At 46.6% G+C, this 21,807-nt stretch overlaps 1 protein-coding gene across 2 annotated transcripts in view; it reads left to right on the top strand.

Annotated features, from left to right (window-relative positions):
• Positions 1-21,807, top strand: part of CDC20B (cell division cycle 20B) — a 374,231-nt gene that overhangs the window by 162,635 nt on the left and 189,789 nt on the right. For both annotated transcript variants that reach the window (XM_086960634.1, XM_086960632.1), the window contains exon 5: positions 6,409-6,508. In XM_086960634.1, coding sequence (XP_086816760.1) covers positions 6,409-6,508 — 100 coding nt within the window. The remainder of the gene's footprint in view (positions 1-6,408; positions 6,509-21,807) is intronic.

The raw sequence follows: 21,807 nt of genomic DNA, 5'->3' as shown, positions 1-21,807 counted from the left end.
GGCGTCTCTCTCGAACTTCTGTTGTTTTCGTTGCTGTATCTTTTTTTCATATGTTCCCAATAGTTTCTTGATTATTTCTTTCTTCTCCTCTTCTTTCCCTCTGTCTCCTTTGTTTAGTCTGCTCTTTTCCAAAACTTTATTCTCTTTCAAGGTTTTTTCGCGATCACTTCAAGCGAATTTTACCAATATTTTGCGCATTCATTTTGATGAGTCTGCTGTATGTTCCGCCAACTCATCAAGCAATCTCGGATTAGGATTTTCGTATGCTTGAACCGTGTAGATCCTAAGGTCCCTGGGTACTCTGTTGACATCAAGATAGCTGTAAGGAGGTGGCTTCCCACCACTTCCTTATATCCCTCTCATAGAGCCTCTCAAATTGTTGGTACTTGCTCCTTAGATGAGACTGTGTCAGGTTGGAGGTGGAACTTTCTCCCTGAGTGTGTCCCCATTGGCACAGTCTGGATATACCAGTGGCAGCTTCGCAGCTCGCCGCTTCACTAAACATTTACTTTTCCTTTCCGGGTCACCTAAGTGTGCTCCTCTATCTTGTTATGCCATGAATGTAATAGTCACAGTACTGTTACAAATATGTTGTTCCCGTACCCCTCAGAGTCTTATTTTGGCTAATTCGAAAAGTCAGCCGAACTTGGAATGCTTCAGGGAAACAGTCCCGGTCACGGCGGTGAGGAGTCGTGCACAATCCCCTCTTCTCTGTTGCTGAGACGATTAGAGTTGCGTTATATAATTGACATGCAGATTAAATCACCAGAAGGTCTCAATAGTAGGGAGGAACTAGCAGTACATCTATAAAGGGAGGAGGTGTAAGCTAAATCAAGAATAGGAATATGAAAAGGGGTATAGTAATAGGAGGATTCTGGTACATTCTGGTAATAAAGCAGGGATACGAATAGAAGGAAGCAACAGCATGTGATCCCAGTGAAACCTAAACAATTAGGGAGATAACATACACTAGAGGTCAAATTGAGTAACGCCCATTCAGGGCACAATTGTGTGTGTAGGTTATTCAACCTACAAGGGGCGGACACTAGTGCCATAGAGTCTGACGGAAAATTATATATATATATATTGAATTTATTCATGGCGGTGTAGACATTGATGTCTGAAATTGAGATCAAGCTGATACTCAGCTACTAGTTCCAAACTGGGGAACTGCTTAAGTAAATATAAATGACTTTGACCTGCCCACACGAAAAATGCATGCTGAATACATAAATGAACAATATATGCCGAATAATTGGTAGCCTTGCACGTTAAAAGATGGCACTAGGCAATGTGTTTGTAAACGTAGTCCTTGTATGATGTAAATGATGTGTAATTGACATACAAAACATTGACAGTGAGGCGGCCGCTGACACACGCGTTTTTTTTAAGTGTGTGAATAAATCCAGATTGAGGATTTAACCTCAATCACGAGTGCTGGTCTTTCCTTATAGGAGTGGGAGCTGGATGTGATGCGCGAGACTGGCCTCGCCTGACATAGCACCAGTTGTTGAGTGTGGAAGCCGGCAGCAGACAGCAATGGAGCAGAGAACAGCTACCGCAAATGGGGTGTCCCGACACTAGTACGGGCAGAACTAGAGATAGTGGACAGTATACATTTAGTCATCTATACTACTATTATAAAGAGAGAACTTGCACCTTTGAGCCAGGTAAACTCGAAAACTACACCACCAATCTGAACACCCAAGACATCTTAGAAAACCTCAGGGCAAGCAGAAGGACATAGGCTACATAAAAATAAAAAAAACGTTGTTTAAAATATTTAGAAATAAAAATAAAGTAGTCCCTTGCAAGTAGCGCCGGCCGCGGCGTATGCGTGAGGGGAGTAGCGTCGTTCACGAGCAACAGGAAGAGTGAGGACATGAGCGCCGGTAGGAGCGTCTGCGTGAGGGGAGGAGCGGGGTTCACCAGCAACAGGAAGAGGGGAGAACATGAGCGCCGGGAGGAGCTGCGGAGCGGCGAGAGGCGGAGGAGCAGTGGCAGCGCGGGGAGGAGCAGCGGATGAGGTAGCTGACAAGCGGTCAAGCAGTGGAGAGGTAAACACTCCAGCGTAGGGAGGAGCGGCGGATGAGGTAAGTCAGGACCTGGGGGGTGGGTTACAAAGCCGGGGCGGGAGGCGGGCGGGAGGCTCAAGGCGCGAGGCAGGAGGCGGGAGGTGGGAGGCGGTAGGCGCTATGCCCAATGTCAGGGCGGGGGGCAGCGGGCGGGAGGCTCAAGGCACAAGGCACAAGGCTCAAGGCGGGAGGCGGGAGGCGGTATGGCCAATGTCGGGCGGGAGGCTGGAGGGATGCGGACTGGGCAATGTCGGGGGGGGGTGCACAGAGACTTAAAATGCTGCCCCCAGCCCCCTTCTGCCCCGGGCAAAGCCGGGGCGGGCTGCTAGTTGCGACTAAAGAGTCAGGTTTTCTAGGCCTTTCTAAATTCCTGTTTGGACTGCAATGCGTGCAATTAAGGAGGAACATTATTCCAGCATTTAGAGGTTTGCACCTCGAAAGTCCTTCCCACCATTCTGCCCTTTGTGAACCGGGGGGTGGTAAGTTAATGTTTGTGGTTAGACCTAATCGATCTGTTCTGCTGGTAAAGACGAAGTCTCTTCCTCAAGTGGTAAGGCCCCCGACCTTGAAGTGCCCGAAAAGCAAACGTAAAGGCCTTAAATTCGATGCGTTTGGCCACAGGTAGCCAATGCAGCTATCTTTGGTAAGGAGAGATAGGTTTGCAAAGAGGAACATTGCAGACCAGTCTGGCTGCTGAATTCTGCACTATCTGGAGCCTCCAGATCAGTCGAATGGGCAGACCCATTTAGAGACTGTTAGCATAATCAAGATGGGAAGTGATTAGAGCTTGAACAACATTTTTCCGTGCTGACTCAGGCAAGAAGTCAATACATTTTCTGATGATTGTTATCTTACCAAAGCAGGCCGCAGATACCTGTTGGACATTGGTAGCAAGGGACAGATCTTTGTCCCCCCTGACTCCAAGATTCTTGACTGAATCCTTAGGTGTAGGGGAGATCCTAAAGCAGCTGGCCACCTAATGCTGAAGAGGGTACCACCGCTTGATTAAAAAACAGGACCTCCGTCTTGTCAGCAGTAAGTTTTAGGAAATTAGTGCTCATCCAGGCAGAGATGCTTTTTAGGCACACTTTCAGAGAGTCAAAAGAGGATGCCGACACTCCACTGAAAGTAAACATTAGTTGAGTGTCGTCAGCGTAAGATATCACCTTGATCCCAGTGTCAGCAATGTAAATGTAAATTGTAAATGTAAATTGATACTTGTATAGCGCACTACTCACCCGCAAGGGTCTCAAGGCGATTGTACGAATACCGCTGTGGAACCCATCCTGGCTTTCCCTGTGAGGCGGTAACTCCTGGGCACCTCCAAGGTGGAGGCCAGGCATCCTTAGCGTTGTGGGGGCCGTTGTGGAGATTAAGCAAGCTATTGCCCAGAGTTGCAGAGCGGGACTCCATGATTGGAATAGGCACCGAGGCGAGAATTATCAGGTCTGCGGAATATTTGAGCCCAAGACCCGCCGAGGCGGGGAATTGAACCCTGGTCCTGGGCTTGACCTCTGCGTCAGGGTCTGCAGTGGTTACTCCACGAGTGGAGTCAAATAGATGTTGAAAAGTAACGAGCTCAAGGCCGATCCGCGTGGTACCCATCCACTCTAATGATTTCGCGGGGGAGGTGTAAGGATGGATCAAGACCTGTTGTTCTCAGCCATGTAGGTAAGACGCGATCCAGTCAAGCGCTGTCCCCTGGATGCCAATCCACTTGAGGCAGTCCATTAAGATGGAATGGGACACCGTATCAAATGCTGCTGACAGTCACAGGTCGAGAAGCACCAGCTTGACCGCAGAGCCACCATCCACTGCCCATCGAATGGCATCTGCCATCTCAATCAGCACTGTTTCTGTACTGAAGCCAGGGCGGAAGCCAGACTGGGATTCATGTAGTACGCCATTGGATTCAATGAAAGCTGCCAGCTGCTGGTGAGCTAACTTCTCTAGTATTTCAGCAAGGGCAGGCAACAGGGAAATGGCCCTATTATTACTAGTGACTGCAGGGTCAGCATTGATTTTCTTTAGACTAGGAAGGAGAAACGCTTGTTTCCAGGCCGAGGGAAAAATCCCCTCTCTATGAGAGGAATTCCAGATGGCGTTCAGGGGGTGGTTGAGCAGCTCAGCCAAGGCACAATATTGTTTCACTGGCCAGGGATAGCCAGGTGACCCGGATTTAAATTTCTGGAGTTACCCCAAGGAAGCTTCTAACGAGATAGTTGCAAATTCTGAGAACACTGACTGAGTGTCACAAGTGCTACTAAAAGTGTCCTCTCCAGGGTGAGGGTGTGCTACAGGGAAAGAAGCGTATTTCTGGACTATTTTCTCCTCGAAGGAATCCAACATCTTTTTACAAAATCCCTGTGTAGAGGTAATAGAGTGCATAAGTGCTGTCGGGTTAGTGAAGGACTTCACCACCTTAAAAATCTCTCTGGAAGAGTCCTTAGCGCTGGCAATGCAATCAGTAAAACAATCTATTTTTGCTCCAATGAGAAGTTTACAATACTCTTTAAGTGCTGCTCGATAACCAGTTTTGTCCTCCTGAGAGTACAGTAATCTCCATTTGTGCTCCAGTCTTTTACATTCACTTTTTTTGGCTCTGATATTCGCTGAGAACCAAGGAGTGGAAGGGGAGGTTCTTGCGGTGGTAACCGGCCTCCGGGACACAATTATATTGAGTGTGTCACTGACCCAAGCATTAAGGTTTATGATGCTTTTGTCGAGATTATTAGATCCTTCTTACTCTTTTGGTCTTTTTGTCACATGTATGTTTCGCTTCCGCCCACCACAGCATATATCATGAGGCAGTGGACCAGCCTACTTCATCATTGGCTGTCTTATACTGTGAGAAATCACATGTGCGCCACCACCAGAAAAGGACTTGGTGTGCCTTGTCTGCTGGGCCCTGCTTTATTCTTATAGTTTTTATGTTTGCCAATTTTTTGCATGGCCCATATGTTTGTAAAATACAATTTAAAAAAATATGTTTGCCAATGCCAGACCTATTAATGCTGTCAATGTTTGAGTGAAGCACGGACCTCCAACCTTTTCACTGTTAAGATCTACTTATATTCTATGAAAATCATCCAGAGCTACTAATAATATTAGTGTTGTACACATCAGAGAAGATTACATTAGTTACCATCCTATGCAAGGTTACCAGTCGTGATCTCAGTACAGGATTGCCACTGTAGTGTTTAAAAGGCTGAGGCAATTCAGAATACCTCTATAAGGGCAATACATAACAGCCACAGATACAATGCCCCCGGCACTGAGGTCATAACATTAGTAATAAGTCTCTCATTTTGTCTCTCATATTTAAATTCAGATTTCAGATTTAAAACAATTTTGGAAAGTATAGGTTCTAAACCCTACAGCCACTTTAGGAATTTTTGATTGAGAATACATTGTCCTGCAAAGTGAACTCTGAGAAAGTTTTAATATATAGGTTTTTCATCTACTACATTTACGGCATTGATGGCCTAGTCTTGAGGTTACTCATGCAGGTTGTAGAAAGAAACTGTATGGCGTGAAAAGACTCAGAGGTGTTTCAATATGGGCAGATTTAAGCGCCGAACGCCCACTCTATATGTAACTAACGTGAGATTTATTTCTGCAAAGGAAGTTGTGCAGTGGTGGCTGCCACGGAATAGTACAGGTGGGGTGGGGTGAAAAAGAAAATGTTGCGTACCTGGCTGCCAGACGCAGCCTCTCCTCAGTCCTCTTTTGTTCCTCCCGCACACAGGCTTCTCTAAGCCAATCACGACGGTGCTTTCAGCAGTATGACAGCACCATTGTGATTGGTCTGAGTGCCCTGGTTCGGAGCTCAGACAGGGATTGGGAGCCTGTGCATGATCTCCACCCAGGCTGTGCAATATAGATAGGTGGAGAACATGGTAAGTGCGCATGACAAATTGGCCTGCCGAAGACGGCTGGCCAAACTGTCATGTGCACTTAAGTGCCCCAACCACTCCAAACCCTGCTGGCTGTGACGACAGCCCAGCCTTGCCCCGCCACATAAAACTGCCTCAGTATGGAAAAATAAAATGCTAATAACATTGTGTTATTATAATCTTATATTTCCTTTTTAGCAGTGGGGCGGCGCTGCTCCACCTTAGTGGAGGAACCACCACTGAAGTTGCGATCACAATGTGTCTATTCCAGAAATCAAAAATGATACAGGCATGGATGGCAATGATGAAAGACTGATATACGGCCAACTGCACCAGGCCTGGTCCTTAGACAGATGTTAACATTACACAAATTATTATTAACAGTACATTTTGAGTTTTCCTTTTTAATTGCCAGCTGGCAAATATTTGTTTTGCAGAAGCTCTTCTCTGAGTTGAAAGCAAATGAGAAACCAAAATCCAGCCATGTTGGGTATTCTGCAATGGAGATTTGTGAAAAAGGCGCCTGCGCTGTCAAAGGTATGCAATGGAAGACCTTCTGTCTGCTGTGACGGCCATGAAACATAGATGTAAAATGTGACTGCAAGTGGTGATTACTTCTTTGACTAGAGCTAGGGAACATCAGTAATCATACAAAGAACCGTTGGTGATTATACAAAAAAGCTCTTCCATTCACTCATATCCAATTTTGGCAATAAAAATATGTTGTTTTATGTATATCGGTAATTAATAATAGAAGATGCAGCATATCTCACATCAGTTAGGGCTGTCATGAACTACAGAACTTAAATGCATTTTTTGTATATGGACTTTGGGCTGTGGGCATTTTATGGGGAGATCTTTTAGGGAGTATAAGGAGAAATCACTGTAGAAGACAAATGCATTATTCGAATCCTTCACTCACTGATAGAAGTGCTGTGAGGTCTTTGCACTGTGTTACGTTGCTAAGAAAAGTGACGTGTGATTATCAGGGCAGGTCTGGCCGTTGAAGGCATCAGGCGTTTTCCCGGGAGACTGCAAGGGTGGGGTTTTTTGCAGCAAAGGGGGTCCGTTTTTGTTGTTACTGGAGGCCGGTTTTGCAGCAGTGCTCCAATGCCGGCCCCCAGTAACAAAAGCAGCAGTGATTTACACGTGCACCCCCCGTGCTCCCCCTTTGGAGGGGGGGGGCTTGTCTTACAAAATTGCTAGGGCTGCTTTGGGTTCCCAGTCCGGCACTGGTGATTCTGTATTGGCCAATCACAAAAGTGATTCAAGGAGATGCCATGAAGGGTAGGACAAGGTACTCCTACACTGTTTGAGCGGGGGGAAGTCTCCAGCATGGTACCCGCTCCACACGATTCACTTAAGTGTCAGTCTCTCCATGTTGCTGTAATCTGAGCCCACATCAGCTGAATAAACAAGCTGTAGTGATCTAAATTCGAGTCCTGGCATTCCCTTTCTTGATATAACGTATGTTGTCCAGCCAGGACCCGTAGGACAAAACCCCCCCACTGATTAAACGTAATCTGAGCCCTGGCGGGTATCCATTTTACTTTACCATAGTGGTCACACTCACATATAAGTTTACCTTGTGGGTGAGCACCAACACAAAAAGCAGCTTTGCATTTTTCTGTCAATTGCATTACTATGATTAGAGGGTAGTGGCAATTCAAATTGTACTTTTCTAGGATTTATATATCAATGTATTTCGTTTTAAGCGTATGATGTATGTTTGATAGTTCCCCATTACAGTACATAAAGGGACAGCAATTTAAGAAATGCTGAGTTGTCTTCACGTCTTGGCGGCGGTAACGTTGCAGTTACCGCCGCCAAGACGCGAAGACAACTCGGATGAATAATTGGCATAAGGCACATACACATGTCTAGTGGATCAGCATTTATTCCATTGCTGTCCCTTTACGTACTCCTAGGATTGGGAGGATCGTTCCCTTTCATAAAGAGTATTGGTGACTGACCTTTGGTTGACATACAAGAGGTACCAGCACCTTGCAACTGACTTAACCCCTCCAGCGTGGGTGCCGGTTTGGAATTTCCACCGCCACCCCACTTACACCATCCACAGCATCTACTTACAGCCTTTATCACTTTATTTAAATTGGTCTACACACACGACTGTTCTTCAGAAACCCAACTGGGTTGGAATTATCACCAGTGCAGGGATTCTTCATTTTCATCGTTTTCACCTTGAGCCCTGAAGAGTCGGAGTACACTGTTTCTCTGACAAAACATGTGTCGGCTGGTTGTTTGTTTTGATCTGACATAATAAAGAACCCAACTAATCAACGTGGAATTGTTGTTCTAATGTTCTAAGTGTTGTTGCAATTACCTTTACACTGTTTATTTCTACTCTGTACGTGTGCACAGGACTCCTGCGTGTAGTGTCTGGCCCAGTAATCCACACAGACACAGGGTGATAGTTAGAGACCTTCTTTATTTGGCTCCTTCCTCTTCATGGGCTAACGGCTAACTGCCGTTCCTATCCCCCAGCTCCTCCCTTTCCGCCCGCCCTCGTCCACCCTCGGGCAGGTCCTAGTGCCTTCCCATTCGAGTCACTGGTGGACGTCACCACATCTCCCCCCTCTGTAAACAAAACGAAAAATAAAAAAAACAAAAACACAACACAGCAAATGGTTGATGCCCTCTTCTCCTAGTCATTAACTGTCTCTGCTTATAGTTCTTCAATCAGGCGGGATGGTTTTGTGATGTCCCGTCTGGGGCGCGACTGGAGGTTAAAGCTGTCACTCTCGCGCTCGTCGGTGATTTCGATCCGTGTCTGACTGTGAAGTGGTAGTGTCTCTGGCTCTCCTTTCTCCACTCTTGGTTCAGTCAGTAGTTCCCTGACGTTGGGGCGGCACTTCTTGAAGTATGTCACATTGCGAGTAATTCGTCTTCCGTCAGCCTCGGCAGTGATCATGTTCCATTTTGTTGTATCACTTTCAGAGGCACCTCATGGTATTTGCAGTCAGTCTTTCGGTGTTGTTCTTGCCGCGCCAGCACCCAGTCTCCTTCCTGAATTTCAGGGGGAGCGGCATGTCGCCGTTCATCTGCATAGTCTTTCATCTTTTCTTTCTTGATCTTGTCCATGGCCACCATCTCTTCATGGTCAGAGTCGGGATATTGTTCATTCTCTGAGGGACTCATCATTGGCAGCCTTGTACGCACCGGTGGTCCTAACATGATGGTGTTGGGGCACTTGCCTGTGGTGGAATGTGGCGTGTTTCGGTAGGCTCGTAGCACCTCGTTTAGTGCTGTCTGAATGTTCTTCCTGGTTAGTTCAGCTTGCTGAACCGCTCTCTTGATCGTGGTAATGAAACGTTCAACCATTCTGTTCGCCTGAGGCCTTAGAGGTGTGATCTTCCGGTGCTTGAAGTTAAGGTGTTGAGCAAAATCAGCGAAATCATGGCTGTTGAATGGGGGTCCATTGTCTGACTTCACCACTTGAAGAATGCCCCACGCAGCAAAAACCTCTTCTAAGATTGGTATGGTGCTGGATGCTTTCGTGGATGTGCATAGTTGTGCGAAGGGGAATCTGGTGTATTCGTCCATGATGACTAGGACATATTGGCCCGATTTGATTGGTCCAAAGAAGTCAATGGCAATGTTTTGCCAGACGCCCTCCGGTAGTGGAGACATTTGTAGTGGTGCAGGGGGATCTGGACGGCTCACTAGTTGACATTTGGGGCAGTCCTTCAGAGTTGTCTCTACCATCAGGTCTAGTGTTGGAAACCAAACTCTTTCACGGAGTGCTCTTTTTGTTGCTACTATGCCCCGGTGTCCTTCGTACGCTAGGTTGATGACCCCTTGTCTAAGCTGTTGTGGTATTACTATTCTGGTGTCTCTTAAGAGGAGCCCATTCGCCGCTATTGACAGTTCGTCATGGACGTGTTTGAACGCCACCATCTCTTGGTTGTTTTGTTCACTAGTCTGTGAGTGCCTCCAGCTGTTGGTCTTGATCCTGTGTTTCTCTTCTTGTAGTGTGGCGTCAGCTTGTGTCGCTTCACAGATGGCTTCCAGCGGGACGGTCGGAGGTCTAGCTTGATCTACTACAAAATGAATGTATTCGTCCGCAATTGATTCTTCTGATTTGCTGGATTTGGTGGGGTGTCTGGACATGTAGTCTGCGGGATTTGCACCTTTTCCTGGTTTGTGTATGATGGTATACGTGTATTCTTGCAACCTGAGGCCCCATCGCTCTGTCCGTGGCGGCATTTTTGCTCGAGGGTTTCCAAAAATTGTTGTTAGTGCTTGGTGATCAGTGACTAGAGTGAAATGTTTTCCAAAAATGAATATGTGAAAATGTTCACATGACCACACCACAGCCAGGCTTTCCTTTTCTGGCTGGGAGTATGCTCTCTCTGTGTCCGTTGGACTCCTGCTGGCGTATGCCACTATGTGTCACAGATCTCCTTCTCTGTCGTATTGTGCTAGGATTGCTCCCAGTCCTACGGGACTAGCATCTACTGTTATCTCCGTTTTATTTTTTGGATTGAAGTAAGACAGATTTTTAGCTGACTCCACAGCTCTCTTGATTTCTCTAAATGCCTCTTCACAATTGGAGGACCACTGAAATGGTTGTCTTTGTTTGGTCAGTACTCTTAGTGGGTGGCTTATTGTGGCATAGTCTGGTATATATCTGGAGCAGTAGCTAGCCATGCCTAGGAATGATCGGACATCACCGACATCATCTGGGCTCGGTGTGTCATTTAGCGCTGCTACCTTTTCAGGGTCTGGTTTCATCCCATCCTCGTCGCCAGTTGTAGTGTCTGGCCCAGTAATCCACACAGACACAGGGTGATAGTTAGAGACCTTCTTTATTTGGCTCCTTCCTCTTCGTGGGCTAATGGCTAACTGCCGTTCCTATCCCCCAGCTCCTCCCTTTCCGCCCGCCCTCGTCCACCCTCGGGCAGGTCCTAGTGCCTTCCCTTTCGAGTCATTTCCTGGTTTGTGTATGATGGTATACGTGTACTCTTGCAACCTGAGGCCCCAACGCTCTATCCGTGGCTGCATTTTTGCTCGAGGGTTTCCAAAAATTGTTGTTAGTGCTTGGTGATCAGTGACTAGAGTGAAATGTTTTCCAAAAATGAATATGTGAAAATGTTCACACGCCCACACCACAGCCAGGCTTTCCTTTTCTGGCTGGGAGTATGCTCTCTCTGTGTCCGTTAGACTCCTGCTGGCATATGCCACTATGTGTCGCAGATCTCCTTCTCTGTCGTATTGTGCTAGGATTGCTCCCAGTCCGACGGGACTAGCATCTACTGTTATCTCCGTTTTCTTTTTTGGATTGAAGTAAGACAGATTTTTAGCTGACTCCACAGCTCTCTTGATTTCTCTAAATGCCTCTTCACAATTGGAGGACCACTGAAATGGTTGTCCTTGTTTGGTCAGTACTCTCAGTGGGTGGCTTATTGTGGCATAGTCTGGTATATATCTGGAGCAGTAGCTAGCTATTCCTAGGAATGATCGGACATCACCGACATAATCTGGGCTCGGTGTGTCATTTAGCGCTGCTACCTTTTCAGGGTCTGGTTTCATGCCATCTCCACAGAATATGTGCCCAAAGAATTTTAGCGTTGGTTTGTGGAACTCACACTTTTTCTGGTTGAGTGTGAGGCTGGCTTCCATCAGTGCATGGCAGGCTTGATCTAGCGCTTTGTCATGTTCTTGAGTTGTTGCTCCGTAAACTAAGATGTCGTCACTGTAGTTTAGGGTGTGTGGGATGTGATGAATTGTTCTCCTGATGACTTCCTGGAAGATTTCCGCTGCTGAGGACACCCCAAAGCTTAGTCTTTTGTACCTAAACAAACCCAGATGGGTCGAAAAAGTCGTAATGTATCTCGACCGCTCATGTAGTTCTAGCGGGTGGTATCCTTTGTTGAGGTCTAATTTCGAAAATATTTTTGCTCCATTGAGTGACGTTATCATGTCACTGATGTGCGGACCTGGATGTCTCTCTCTTTCTATTGCGGTGTTGGGTGCTCTCATGTCCACGCATAGACGGACTCGGTTGGCTTCACCTTTCTTTGGGACTACTACAACAGGGGAGACTCATGGTGTTGGTCCATCTGTTCTTTCTATGATGTCGGCCTCTAACAGCTCTTGTAGCTCTTTTTCGACAGCCTCTTGTAGGTGAAAGGGAATCTTTCGATGGTGTTGTGCCACCAGTGAGATTTGTTCATTGATATGCAGTCTTACGTGGCAGTTCTTCATCTTTCCGAGGCCTTGGAAGAGCTTGGGGAATTTTGTTGATGACGTTCAGTTTGTCGTCCACTTTGTACAGTAGGTCAATCAATTTCAGTCGTTCAGCTGTGGCCAAACTCAGAAGGCAGTCTGCCTCCGGCCCTTCGATGACATGTATGTATGCTTGTATCTTGCGATCCTTGTAAGATTGATCTGTTGCAAATTTTCCAAGACATGTTAGTGGTTTTTTCGACATCCACGTGTACACCTGTACGTGGGCGTTGACCAGTTTTGGAGGCGACTCATTCGTTGATATTCCACCACTGGCAGGTAGTTTAATTATGCTCCACTGTCCAGCACGAATTTGGTAGGATGAGACCCAACTTTGATGTCTAGCGGTGGATATTCCTTCAGCCGATCTGGGTCAGCTACAAAGTAAATGTACTCGCTTCGGTCTTGTGAGATCGGTGAGAGAGATCGAGAGTCTCGCGATGATGACCTTCGAGATTGATATGTCCGACAAGAGTGGCAGCTTGATTGTGATGACCCAGTGGACGAGTCTCTTCTGTCCTGGACTGCTCTGACATGGTGACGATTGTCTGAGTGATGATGTTGCCGGCGTTGTCCTTGCTGATCGCTTTTATGTGGTGTCCCACACATGCTTTCAAAATAATTGTCTCAGCCGCATTTCCGGCATCTTTGCCCTAGTGCGGGGCATGTGTCGGCATGCGGGAAGTCGTAGCCACATCGGTAGCATTTCAGTTGCTTGCAGATCGTCTCTTGGTGTGTCTCGTGCTGTGGCTTCCCTTGTGTGTCTGTTGACGCTGAGTCTTTGATCTGGAGGAGCGTGCTCGAGACGGCGATCGTCCAGGTGCTCTCGACAAGCACCTGGACGACAAGACCTCTCGTGTGTTCTGAATGCTTGTTCCCGTCTATCCCCTCTTCCAGTTTCCATCTTTTTTGCATGTTCATCGGCTTGCTCCTCTACTCTCGTCATTTCTTCAATCTCTTCTAGCCCATAGTGTTTCTTGAGCAGTTTACGTCTCAGCAGTTCTGAGATGCATCCTTCTATGATTCTTAGTCGAAGGGCATCGTCGGTGGAGAATTTATCGAACTCACAGAATCTTGCTAGCCTTCTCAGGCGTGTGACGAATACACTCATTTGTTCACGTTTTTCTTGGGTGGCTAGATTGAATGTATACCGTTCAAAGTCAACGTTCCTTTTGTGTAGGAACTTGCGGTTGAGTGCTTCACAGACTGTCTCGAAGGATCCAGCAGACTCAGTTGGTAGTTCCTTGATTATTTGTCCAACTTCTTTGCCAACTAGGTTCTGAAGAGCTAGCAGGTGCTCCTCGGCATCTGTTACCTTTGACCCTTTCATGTAGACTGTGAAATCTTCGATCCATTCCTGCCATGGCAAACCCATGCCTCCGCCATATTCAAGAGTGAGGGGATCGGGGCGGTGCAGAAATGAGGCCCCAAACGTACTCACGGAAGCTGGATTAGCCATTTTACGACTCCGCTGTTCTTGATTGCTCTTACAGTCTCTTTCTTAATGTTCGTTGCACTCGCCAGTGCTTGTTTGATATCTTCGTTGCACTCACCAGTGCTTGTTTGCTATCTTCTTTGCACTCACCAGTGCTTGTTTGCTATCTTCGTTGCACTCACCAGTGCTTGTTTGTTGTTTTTGTTGCACTTGCCAGTGCTTGTTTGCTACCTTTGTTGCACTCACCAGCGCTTGTTTGTTATATTCGTTGCACTCGCCAGTGCTTGTTTGCTATATTCGTTTCACTCGCCAGTGCTTGTTTGCTATCTTCGTTGCACTCGCCAGTGCTTGTTTGCTATCTTCTTTACACTCGCCAGTGCTTGTTTGCTATCGTCGTTGCACTCGCCAGTGCTTGTTTGCTGTCTTCTTTGCACTCGCCAGTGCTTGTTTGCTATCTTTGTTGCATTCGCTAGGGTTTGTTTGCCAATTTAGGTCTTCTGCCTGACTTCAAAATGGCCGCCGATGATCCCGCGCAGGGGATTGGCCAATGCTGCTAGACTCTAAGATGGCTGCTCGGGAATCTCGTTTTCGGCGAGATTTCGGTCGTTTTTGCTCTTTTTTTCTACAGGAGTCACTCAATCACTCGGCTCTTCCACTCCCCACTCACCGCTTGCCGGTTACAGCCGCGATCCACTGCCAGATTCACTGCTGCAGGTGGGGTTGCTTTCCTTGCCTTTTGCCGCTGGAGTGGACTCCCGGTGGGCACTTTGGGCGACACGCTCCAGCCTCCACACGTGGGGCAAGCTCTGCTTCTTCCGCCGCCCGGGGTGGGCTCCCGGTTGGCACTTCGTACGGCGCTCTCCAGCCCCTACACGTGGGGCGAGCTCCACTCTTTCCGCCGCCGGGATGGGCTCCCGGTGGGTGCTTTTATGCAGCGCGCTCCAGCCTCCACACGTGGGGCGAGCTCCGGGCCGGTCAGTTACCGCCTGGTTGCTGCAGTAGCCGTCTACACGCCTGGGATCTGGTCACCTTCGTCGCCAGTTGTAGTGTCTGGCCCAGTAATCCACACAGACACAGGGTGATAGTTAGAGACCTTCTTTATTTGGCTCCCTCCTCTTCGTGGGCTAACGGCTAACTGCCGTTCCTATCCCCCAGCTGACTGCAATTGTCAGAGCTGGGCCTCATCAATTCAGGACTGCTGTTCCTCAGACCCACTAAAAAGGAAATAATAGGTTGTGCAGCTGAATGCTCTCTTGCACCTGAGGTGAAAGTACTCTAGAACTGCCTGCTGAGGCATAACTGCACATTTGAGTGTGCGGGCATGTCCCCATGAATCCAGGGAAGACAAGGCCTGGCAGTTCGGTCTGAACTGTTCCCATGAGGCACAGGGTCAAGACTGATTTGCATATGGCTATGTCTGAACTGAGTTGGCGTGGTGAGCAAAAAAACAATGGATTAAACCCAGATCTGTGACTGGGGGTGAATGTTTGACAATGTTCCACATTCCGTCCATTAACTTTTTGTGTTGCCTTATGCCCCCATGAATACCAAGTGACATGAAAGTGACCCTGAGAGGACTGGGTCACCAGTGAAGGGGTAACAGGCATGAGACAGAGTGCACATATGTATTGAAGTTGATTGAACTGCACCTGCACTAGGTTCACACTACTCCTGGAAATAGAGGAGGACATCCACTTTACTATGAACTTATAAGTAAATTAAATATGCCAATTGGTTGTAAGCTAATTTCACCATGGGAGAGAGCACATGCACTTTAGCACTGGTTCGCAGTGATAAAATGAACAGAGTCCTAAAAGCCAACAAAAACGAGTTCAGAGAGAGGACCTGTTGCACTTGGCCCTTTCTGCTGGGTCATCATCACCAAAATATTTGCCTTCAACCACTTGTTTTCTGAACTCATTTTTTTTTTTTGTCCTCATTTGCCTTGACCCCACTTGACGAGAAAAGGAAAGAGTGACCTCCATCTTTCAATTTCGTGTCCTGGTTATCTCGTTGTTTCCTGGCATCAACCAGAGACATTTAATTACTGAATGGAGGGTCGGGGAAAAAGATTTTTGCTCCATCTAGGTTTTCACATAACCTGCCGGACAAAATGCCTGGGAGACCCTTTTTGGAAGTCCGAGGATTATTAAAGGGATAATCATAGGACCCGGGGCAAAAAAAACCTGGACTCCTATCTCCATGACTTCAATAAATCCCAAAATTCCAGTTTATTCTTATTACAGGATCTGGCCATATCCACCTTAGACACTTCATACAGCGAGGTCAACCACTCTGAATTTGTTGGGGCTGTTGGCTCTACCCAATACTTGCATATTTGCCTCCTTACCAAGAGTATTGCGTAGAAGAGTAGAGATCTTGCAGGGCCCACAATCTTGTCGTCTAAGCCAAAAATAATTAGCTGTAAGCTAATAGTCAAAGGGACCCTCAGAATGGATTTCATAGATGTTATAACTTTGTCCCAGAACTTGCATAGAAGGGGGCAATCTTTAAGCATGTGTATGTCCGATGCTTCTGGAGATCCACATTTATTACATGCTTTGCCGGGCTGAAATTTCGATAGTTTGAGCGGGGAAAGATACGCTCTATGAGCTGTAAAGATATGATTGCGCCTGAGCCAAGCAGGTTTCACTATTCTATACAGAGTGTTAAATGACTCCATCCATAACAAATCACACTGTATATTCATCTGTTCTACCCATAGTTTAAATTCGCCATCTGCTTCCTCCGCAATAGCCCAGTACCACATTGAGACCTCCTTTCTCCCTCCTGGCTTTGCCACAAGCTGCTCTTCTAGGTTACTGTCCTTCCCAAGTGGCACTTTACTCTTTGCCTGTGAGTGGACCCAGCTATTCAGTTGAAGATATTTAAACTTGGATAGACTGGGCCCCACTGCCACAAGAAGATCTTCCCAAGAAGGCAGAACGGCCCCTTCCAACAGGTTTCCCCACGTCATAAACCCAGAATCTTTTAAAGGCGTGCTCAGACTATCCCGCAGGCATGCAGGAGTACCCGGGGAATCCCATAGTGGTGCCCTTTTTGAAAAATAGCCCAGCCCTACTCTTCTTCTAATCAATAACCAGCTTCTGGCTATTGACTGAAGAGTCTTTAATTTAACTTTTTAAAAAAAAAAATTGGTCTCCGAACTTAAACATAAAACCAACTTCCGACAGATCTGAACCCCTTAACATAGCCCGAAACATCTCACCCACAGTTGTGCTAGTAGGCATCTTCAGCCACATTCAGGAATGAGACAACTGAAATGCCCATGCATAATATTGCAAGTCGGGCATTGCTAGACCCCCTTTCTCCCTCTTCCGCCTAAGCTTCTTCCAAGCTAATCTAGTGGCTCTATGCTTCCAAATGAATGCATTTAAATTCACTTTGACACTTCGCTAATTGTTTCATGTCAAAAGCCAGTGGAATGGAGTTGAATAGAAATGTTATCTTAGGGAGGATAGACATTTTAACAAGATTAATCCTTCCAAGATATATAAGGGAAGGCGCATCCAAGAATTCAACTCTTTTTGGCAATCTTTAAAGATGTAATCGAGGTTAAATTCCGGGATCTTCTCAACTTTCTTGGTTATTCTAATACCTAAATAACGCATAATTGAAGCAATACGGTGGTGTGTATTCTCCATATTCCACGCCATTATCTCTGTCTTATTAGCGTTAATTTCATATCCCGATATTGTGCCAAACTCTTCTGCATGTGCCATAGACGCAGAAAAAGCAGTATCAAGGTCTGCTGTAAAGATCATAATATCATCTGCATAGAGGGCCACCCTCCTCTCCCACTCTCCAAATTTAAACGGGACGATGTTATTGTCTTCTCTAAGTACCTGTGCAAATGGTTCTATGTAGAGGTTAAACAGGAGAGGGAAGAGGGGGCTGCCCTGTCGCGTACCCCTAGTGATTGTAAAGGGGTCTGTCAAAGCACCATTAACAAGTAGTCTGGCTGTAGGAGCCTTATACAGAAGTTGTATGACTCTACAGAAGCCTCTTCCTACATTAAACTTCGTCAGCACATCCGAGAGGTATGGCCAGTTAACCCTGTCAAAGGCTTTGGTCGCGTCTAATGTTTGTACAGCCAAGGGGAGGGTAAAGGCAGACGCGATGTCAATAGCACCTATAGTAAGGTCTGCTAACTGACGCCCTTGAATAAAGCCTTTTTGATCTTCATGGATGATATTACCCACAACTCCACCCAACCTTTTTGACAGGATGGCAGTAAAGATTTTATAGTCACAATTAAGGAGTGAAATTGGACGATAAGAGCCACGGTCAGTCGGACGTTTTCCATGTTTTAATATTAAGACGACTGTAGCTTCACTCCAAGACCCAGGGGGATCTTCTCCCTTCAAGAGAATGCTGTTTCTGAACTCGTTTTTGTTGGCTTTTAGGACTCTGTTCATTTTATCACTGCTAACCAGTGCTAAAGTGCATGTGCTCTCTCCCATGGTGAAATTGGCTTACAACCAATTGGCATATTTAATTTACTTATAAGTTCATAGGACCTATAAATTAAATGACAGTAGTGGACCTGCAGCACCGATTGTGTCAACCACTTAAGTAACTCTTTAAACAGGTTTCAGTCTTGCCACTGCAGCCTGTGTGCAGTTTTATACTGCCAATTCAACCTGGCCAAATAAACCTTTTTTCCAGGCTTAAATCTTTCTTTTTAATATATATGTCACCCCTCGGGTAGGCCCTAAACAGCCCATTGGACAGGGCGCAGTGTATTTAAAAAGTTGGACATGAACTTTAAGTTTTACATGACATGATAGTGAAAAAGTCTTAACTTCATTTCCCACTATGGCAAGACCTTCCTCTTCCATAAAATAACATTGGGCTAGCTTTTTACTAGGCCTGAGCAGTGAACTCCACTCCGTTGGCGGAGTTTGCAGAGTTTTCTGCACTCCGCACTCCGCCGAGCTCGCGGAGTGCAGAAAACTCTGCTGCGCTCTGTGCAGCTGAGTTTTTTCCCCGCTCGTGATCGCAAACGGTAAGAATTTACAGTTTGCGAGCGCGAGCTGCCGCTCGGGTAGAATTTCTACCCGAGTGGCAGGAATACCAGCACAAACTGCAGTTTGCACTGCACTCTGCCACTCAAGGTATTTCGCAGGTTTTTTGTAACTTCGCGGAGTTCCGCGTAGCAAAACTCCGCAAACTATGCCCAGGCCTGCTTTTTACACTTAATAAGTGAAAAATGTCAATTGGGAACTGGTAGGAAGGTTGGTTTGATGTCTAACGAATTGTAATTTAAAACCCTCATTAATGGCAAAGCCAGATTTTATGTTTACAAATCTGAAAATGCCACTTTTAGAAAGTTGGCATTTTCTTGTCCCAACCATTTGGTGCCTGCAGCATGTGTCCTGGGTGACATGACTAGGTGTAGCTGTCAGTTTATCTTTGTGTATTTCTGCCAGACAGTGAGACAAAGGAGCATAGATTTTGGTAGGATGGGCCATCTCTGACTTGATGAGGTGGAGGAGCTGTCACCTACCACACTTGCACATCACAAAGGCTCTGCCTGAACACTCTCACAAATGGTTTGACACTTGTTTTTTGTGACCGTGGGCAAGCTGGGGCTAGGGCAGGTAGGTAGAAAATTCCAAACACCTCTAGGGGTGGAAACCTCCAGAACCTTTTCCTACTTCAAAGTGGGCACCAGGTAAAAATATTGGACCCCAGGCCCAACTCTTCAGTGCACATCTGGGCATGTGGAAAACTCAGAAAAAGGACTGCTGTGCTGCTTTGCTGCAAGAAGAACGTCCACTCTGCTGCCCTGCTTCCCTCCTGCCTAAGTGACAAAGACTGGTCCTGCATCTTGAACCCAGGATCCACAGAGTGACTCCAAGGGATAGTTGGCTTGCCTCCTGGTAAGAGCCTCATGGAAAGAACAGGCTCCACCAACCTTGAACCCTGCATCTGGATCTGCCAGCTGTGAGTCCTATTCCCCCAAGTGGTGCCATCCAAGTTCTGGACCCTTGGAAGTGGGCCTGAAGGTGCTCTGCCAGCCCATCTGTGATCCCAGCAGAAACAATGCATCACCTCGCAAGACTCTGCATCGGAACTGCTGCGCAACACATCTCTGATTCAGGGCCTCAAATCTCAGTCCGCAGCCCCTTAGAGCCACCGCTGCATGACGCATATCCACACTAGACAACATACTGCCACTGCAGCACCTCAGAACTACTACTGTGCTATGTATCCCCCAGTATGGACCTCATATTGTCAACACAACCCCTTGGAACTTTTGTCTGCTACCTGACTCAACTACGTGCATGGTCCTCGCAGCACCACTGCAGCTCCCTTGAAACCACTACTGCGCAGTACATCTCCAAGAAAGGACCTCATTTTACATATGCAGCACGAAACATCCTCAATGCAGGATTTCTCATTGCTCTGCAACCACGATGTAAGGTACTTTTGATCAGCAGGCCTAACTTGGACCCTTTGGCCAGCCCATGCACCATCGTGGTCGGCCTGAAGTTGTGACTTTGTCCCAGTCCAATGTGACAAGATTACTACAGTTGGCAATTTGTGTTTCTAGATACTGTTTTAGCTGAAAACTTTGAAGTTGCTTGTCTCTGTTTCTACTGATCGAATTTTTGTTGTTTCGTGTCAAATAATTTATCAAATTTGACACTATTTTTCTAAATTGGTGTGGAATTGTGCTGTGTTTTTACTTTATTACTGTCTACAGAGCTGCATAAATTCTGTTAGAAGTTGGGTTACTGGTTGACTCTGGTGTGAGCCCTGGTCAAGCAGCCACTGCAATCTTTGCGGAGTAAGGCACAAGCAAACACCAAATTAACCTGTGTTGAACCCCTGGTAGGTTGGCACCGAGCAGTCAGGCTTAACTTAGAAAAAATGTGGAATAAAGTAAAAACACTGCACAAAAAGTATTCCATACCAGGTTAGAAAATTAGAGCAACATTTAATAAATAAAACAAGACCAAAACAACAAAAAATCCAATCAGTAGAACCCAAGTTATAATTTTTGGGGTATATTAGCAAGCTGAAGTATCGCCGCTTTTTTGACAAATTGTGCCAAGAAAGCGGCGATACATCCAGCGCCCTATTAACAAGGGCATGCTAACGCCTGCCTCAAGCCCACTTTGCATGCCAGCGAGAAACATCGCTAATGACATGCAAAGTGGGCGTTCCCACGTCCAACCACATGTAAAATGTGGTTGGAGGTGGGAACACCCTATTACCAAGGCAGGCGTTGGGAGAAGAAGACCTGCGATAAACTTGATTATCGCAGGCTCCCAACTCCTGCTCTGACCAGGTGTTAAGGCATTGATAACATGGGGGTGTGGATCATAACGCAGTATCCACCCCCCATATTATCAAGGCACACATTAGCTCGTGAAAACAACGTTTGTTTTCATGCGCTAATGTTCCATGTCGCCGACTATCGCCGGATTTAATTTCGCCTACGTGTTGCGCATTGATAATTACGCGCTAACACTGCGAAAAAATCCGGCGATAGCCGGCGATATGGAAATGTGCGATGTGCGTTATATAACGCACATCTAGATAATATGCCCCTTTGTTTTTTTTAAAAATAAAGTGGAAAATAGCTCCTAAAATCATAAAGCGCCAACCATGGATATCTGGTCATTCTGGATCGATCAAAGTCAAAATTTGAGGCCAACCACAATGGAGCGCAGGTTGGATATAGTCCCAGATTGGTTCTGCTGAAGTTTTACCTTCTCAAGTTTTGTGCCAAGAGTCTTGTTTGCATTGGGGATGGTCTCTGGGAGCGATTGGGCTTGACCTTTGCATTGGCAGTCCTCCGTGGTGATCCATGCTTGTTGTGCAGAGATATAGGCTGGGAAATTTCCATGAGAGCTGCGTTGTTCCAGTGCAAATGGGTCAGTTCGCTGCTATGGAGAGCCCAAAAGCTTGCATTAAGACCCCGCAGAGCCATACCAATTGTCCAGAGCTTGAGGGGCACCACTTGGGGTTCAGGAACTCTTTGAAGACAGGCCCAGGAACTGTTGGGGAGCCTTTTATATCCCTGATGCTCAGATCAGCATGCCAGCACACTAGCCTTTTGAGTCACTCTGGGCTATTGGGTTCAAGATGGGTTTCAGGTCCAGATCTTCTTCCCCAG

The sequence above is a fragment of the Lissotriton vulgaris genome, chromosome 3_1, assembly GCF_964263255.1.
Source record: "Lissotriton vulgaris chromosome 3_1, aLisVul1.2, whole genome shotgun sequence".
NCBI lineage: Eukaryota > Metazoa > Chordata > Amphibia > Caudata > Salamandridae > Lissotriton > Lissotriton vulgaris.
Note: the sequence above shows the minus strand (reverse complement) of the source record. Positions and strands in the feature narration are given on the sequence as shown.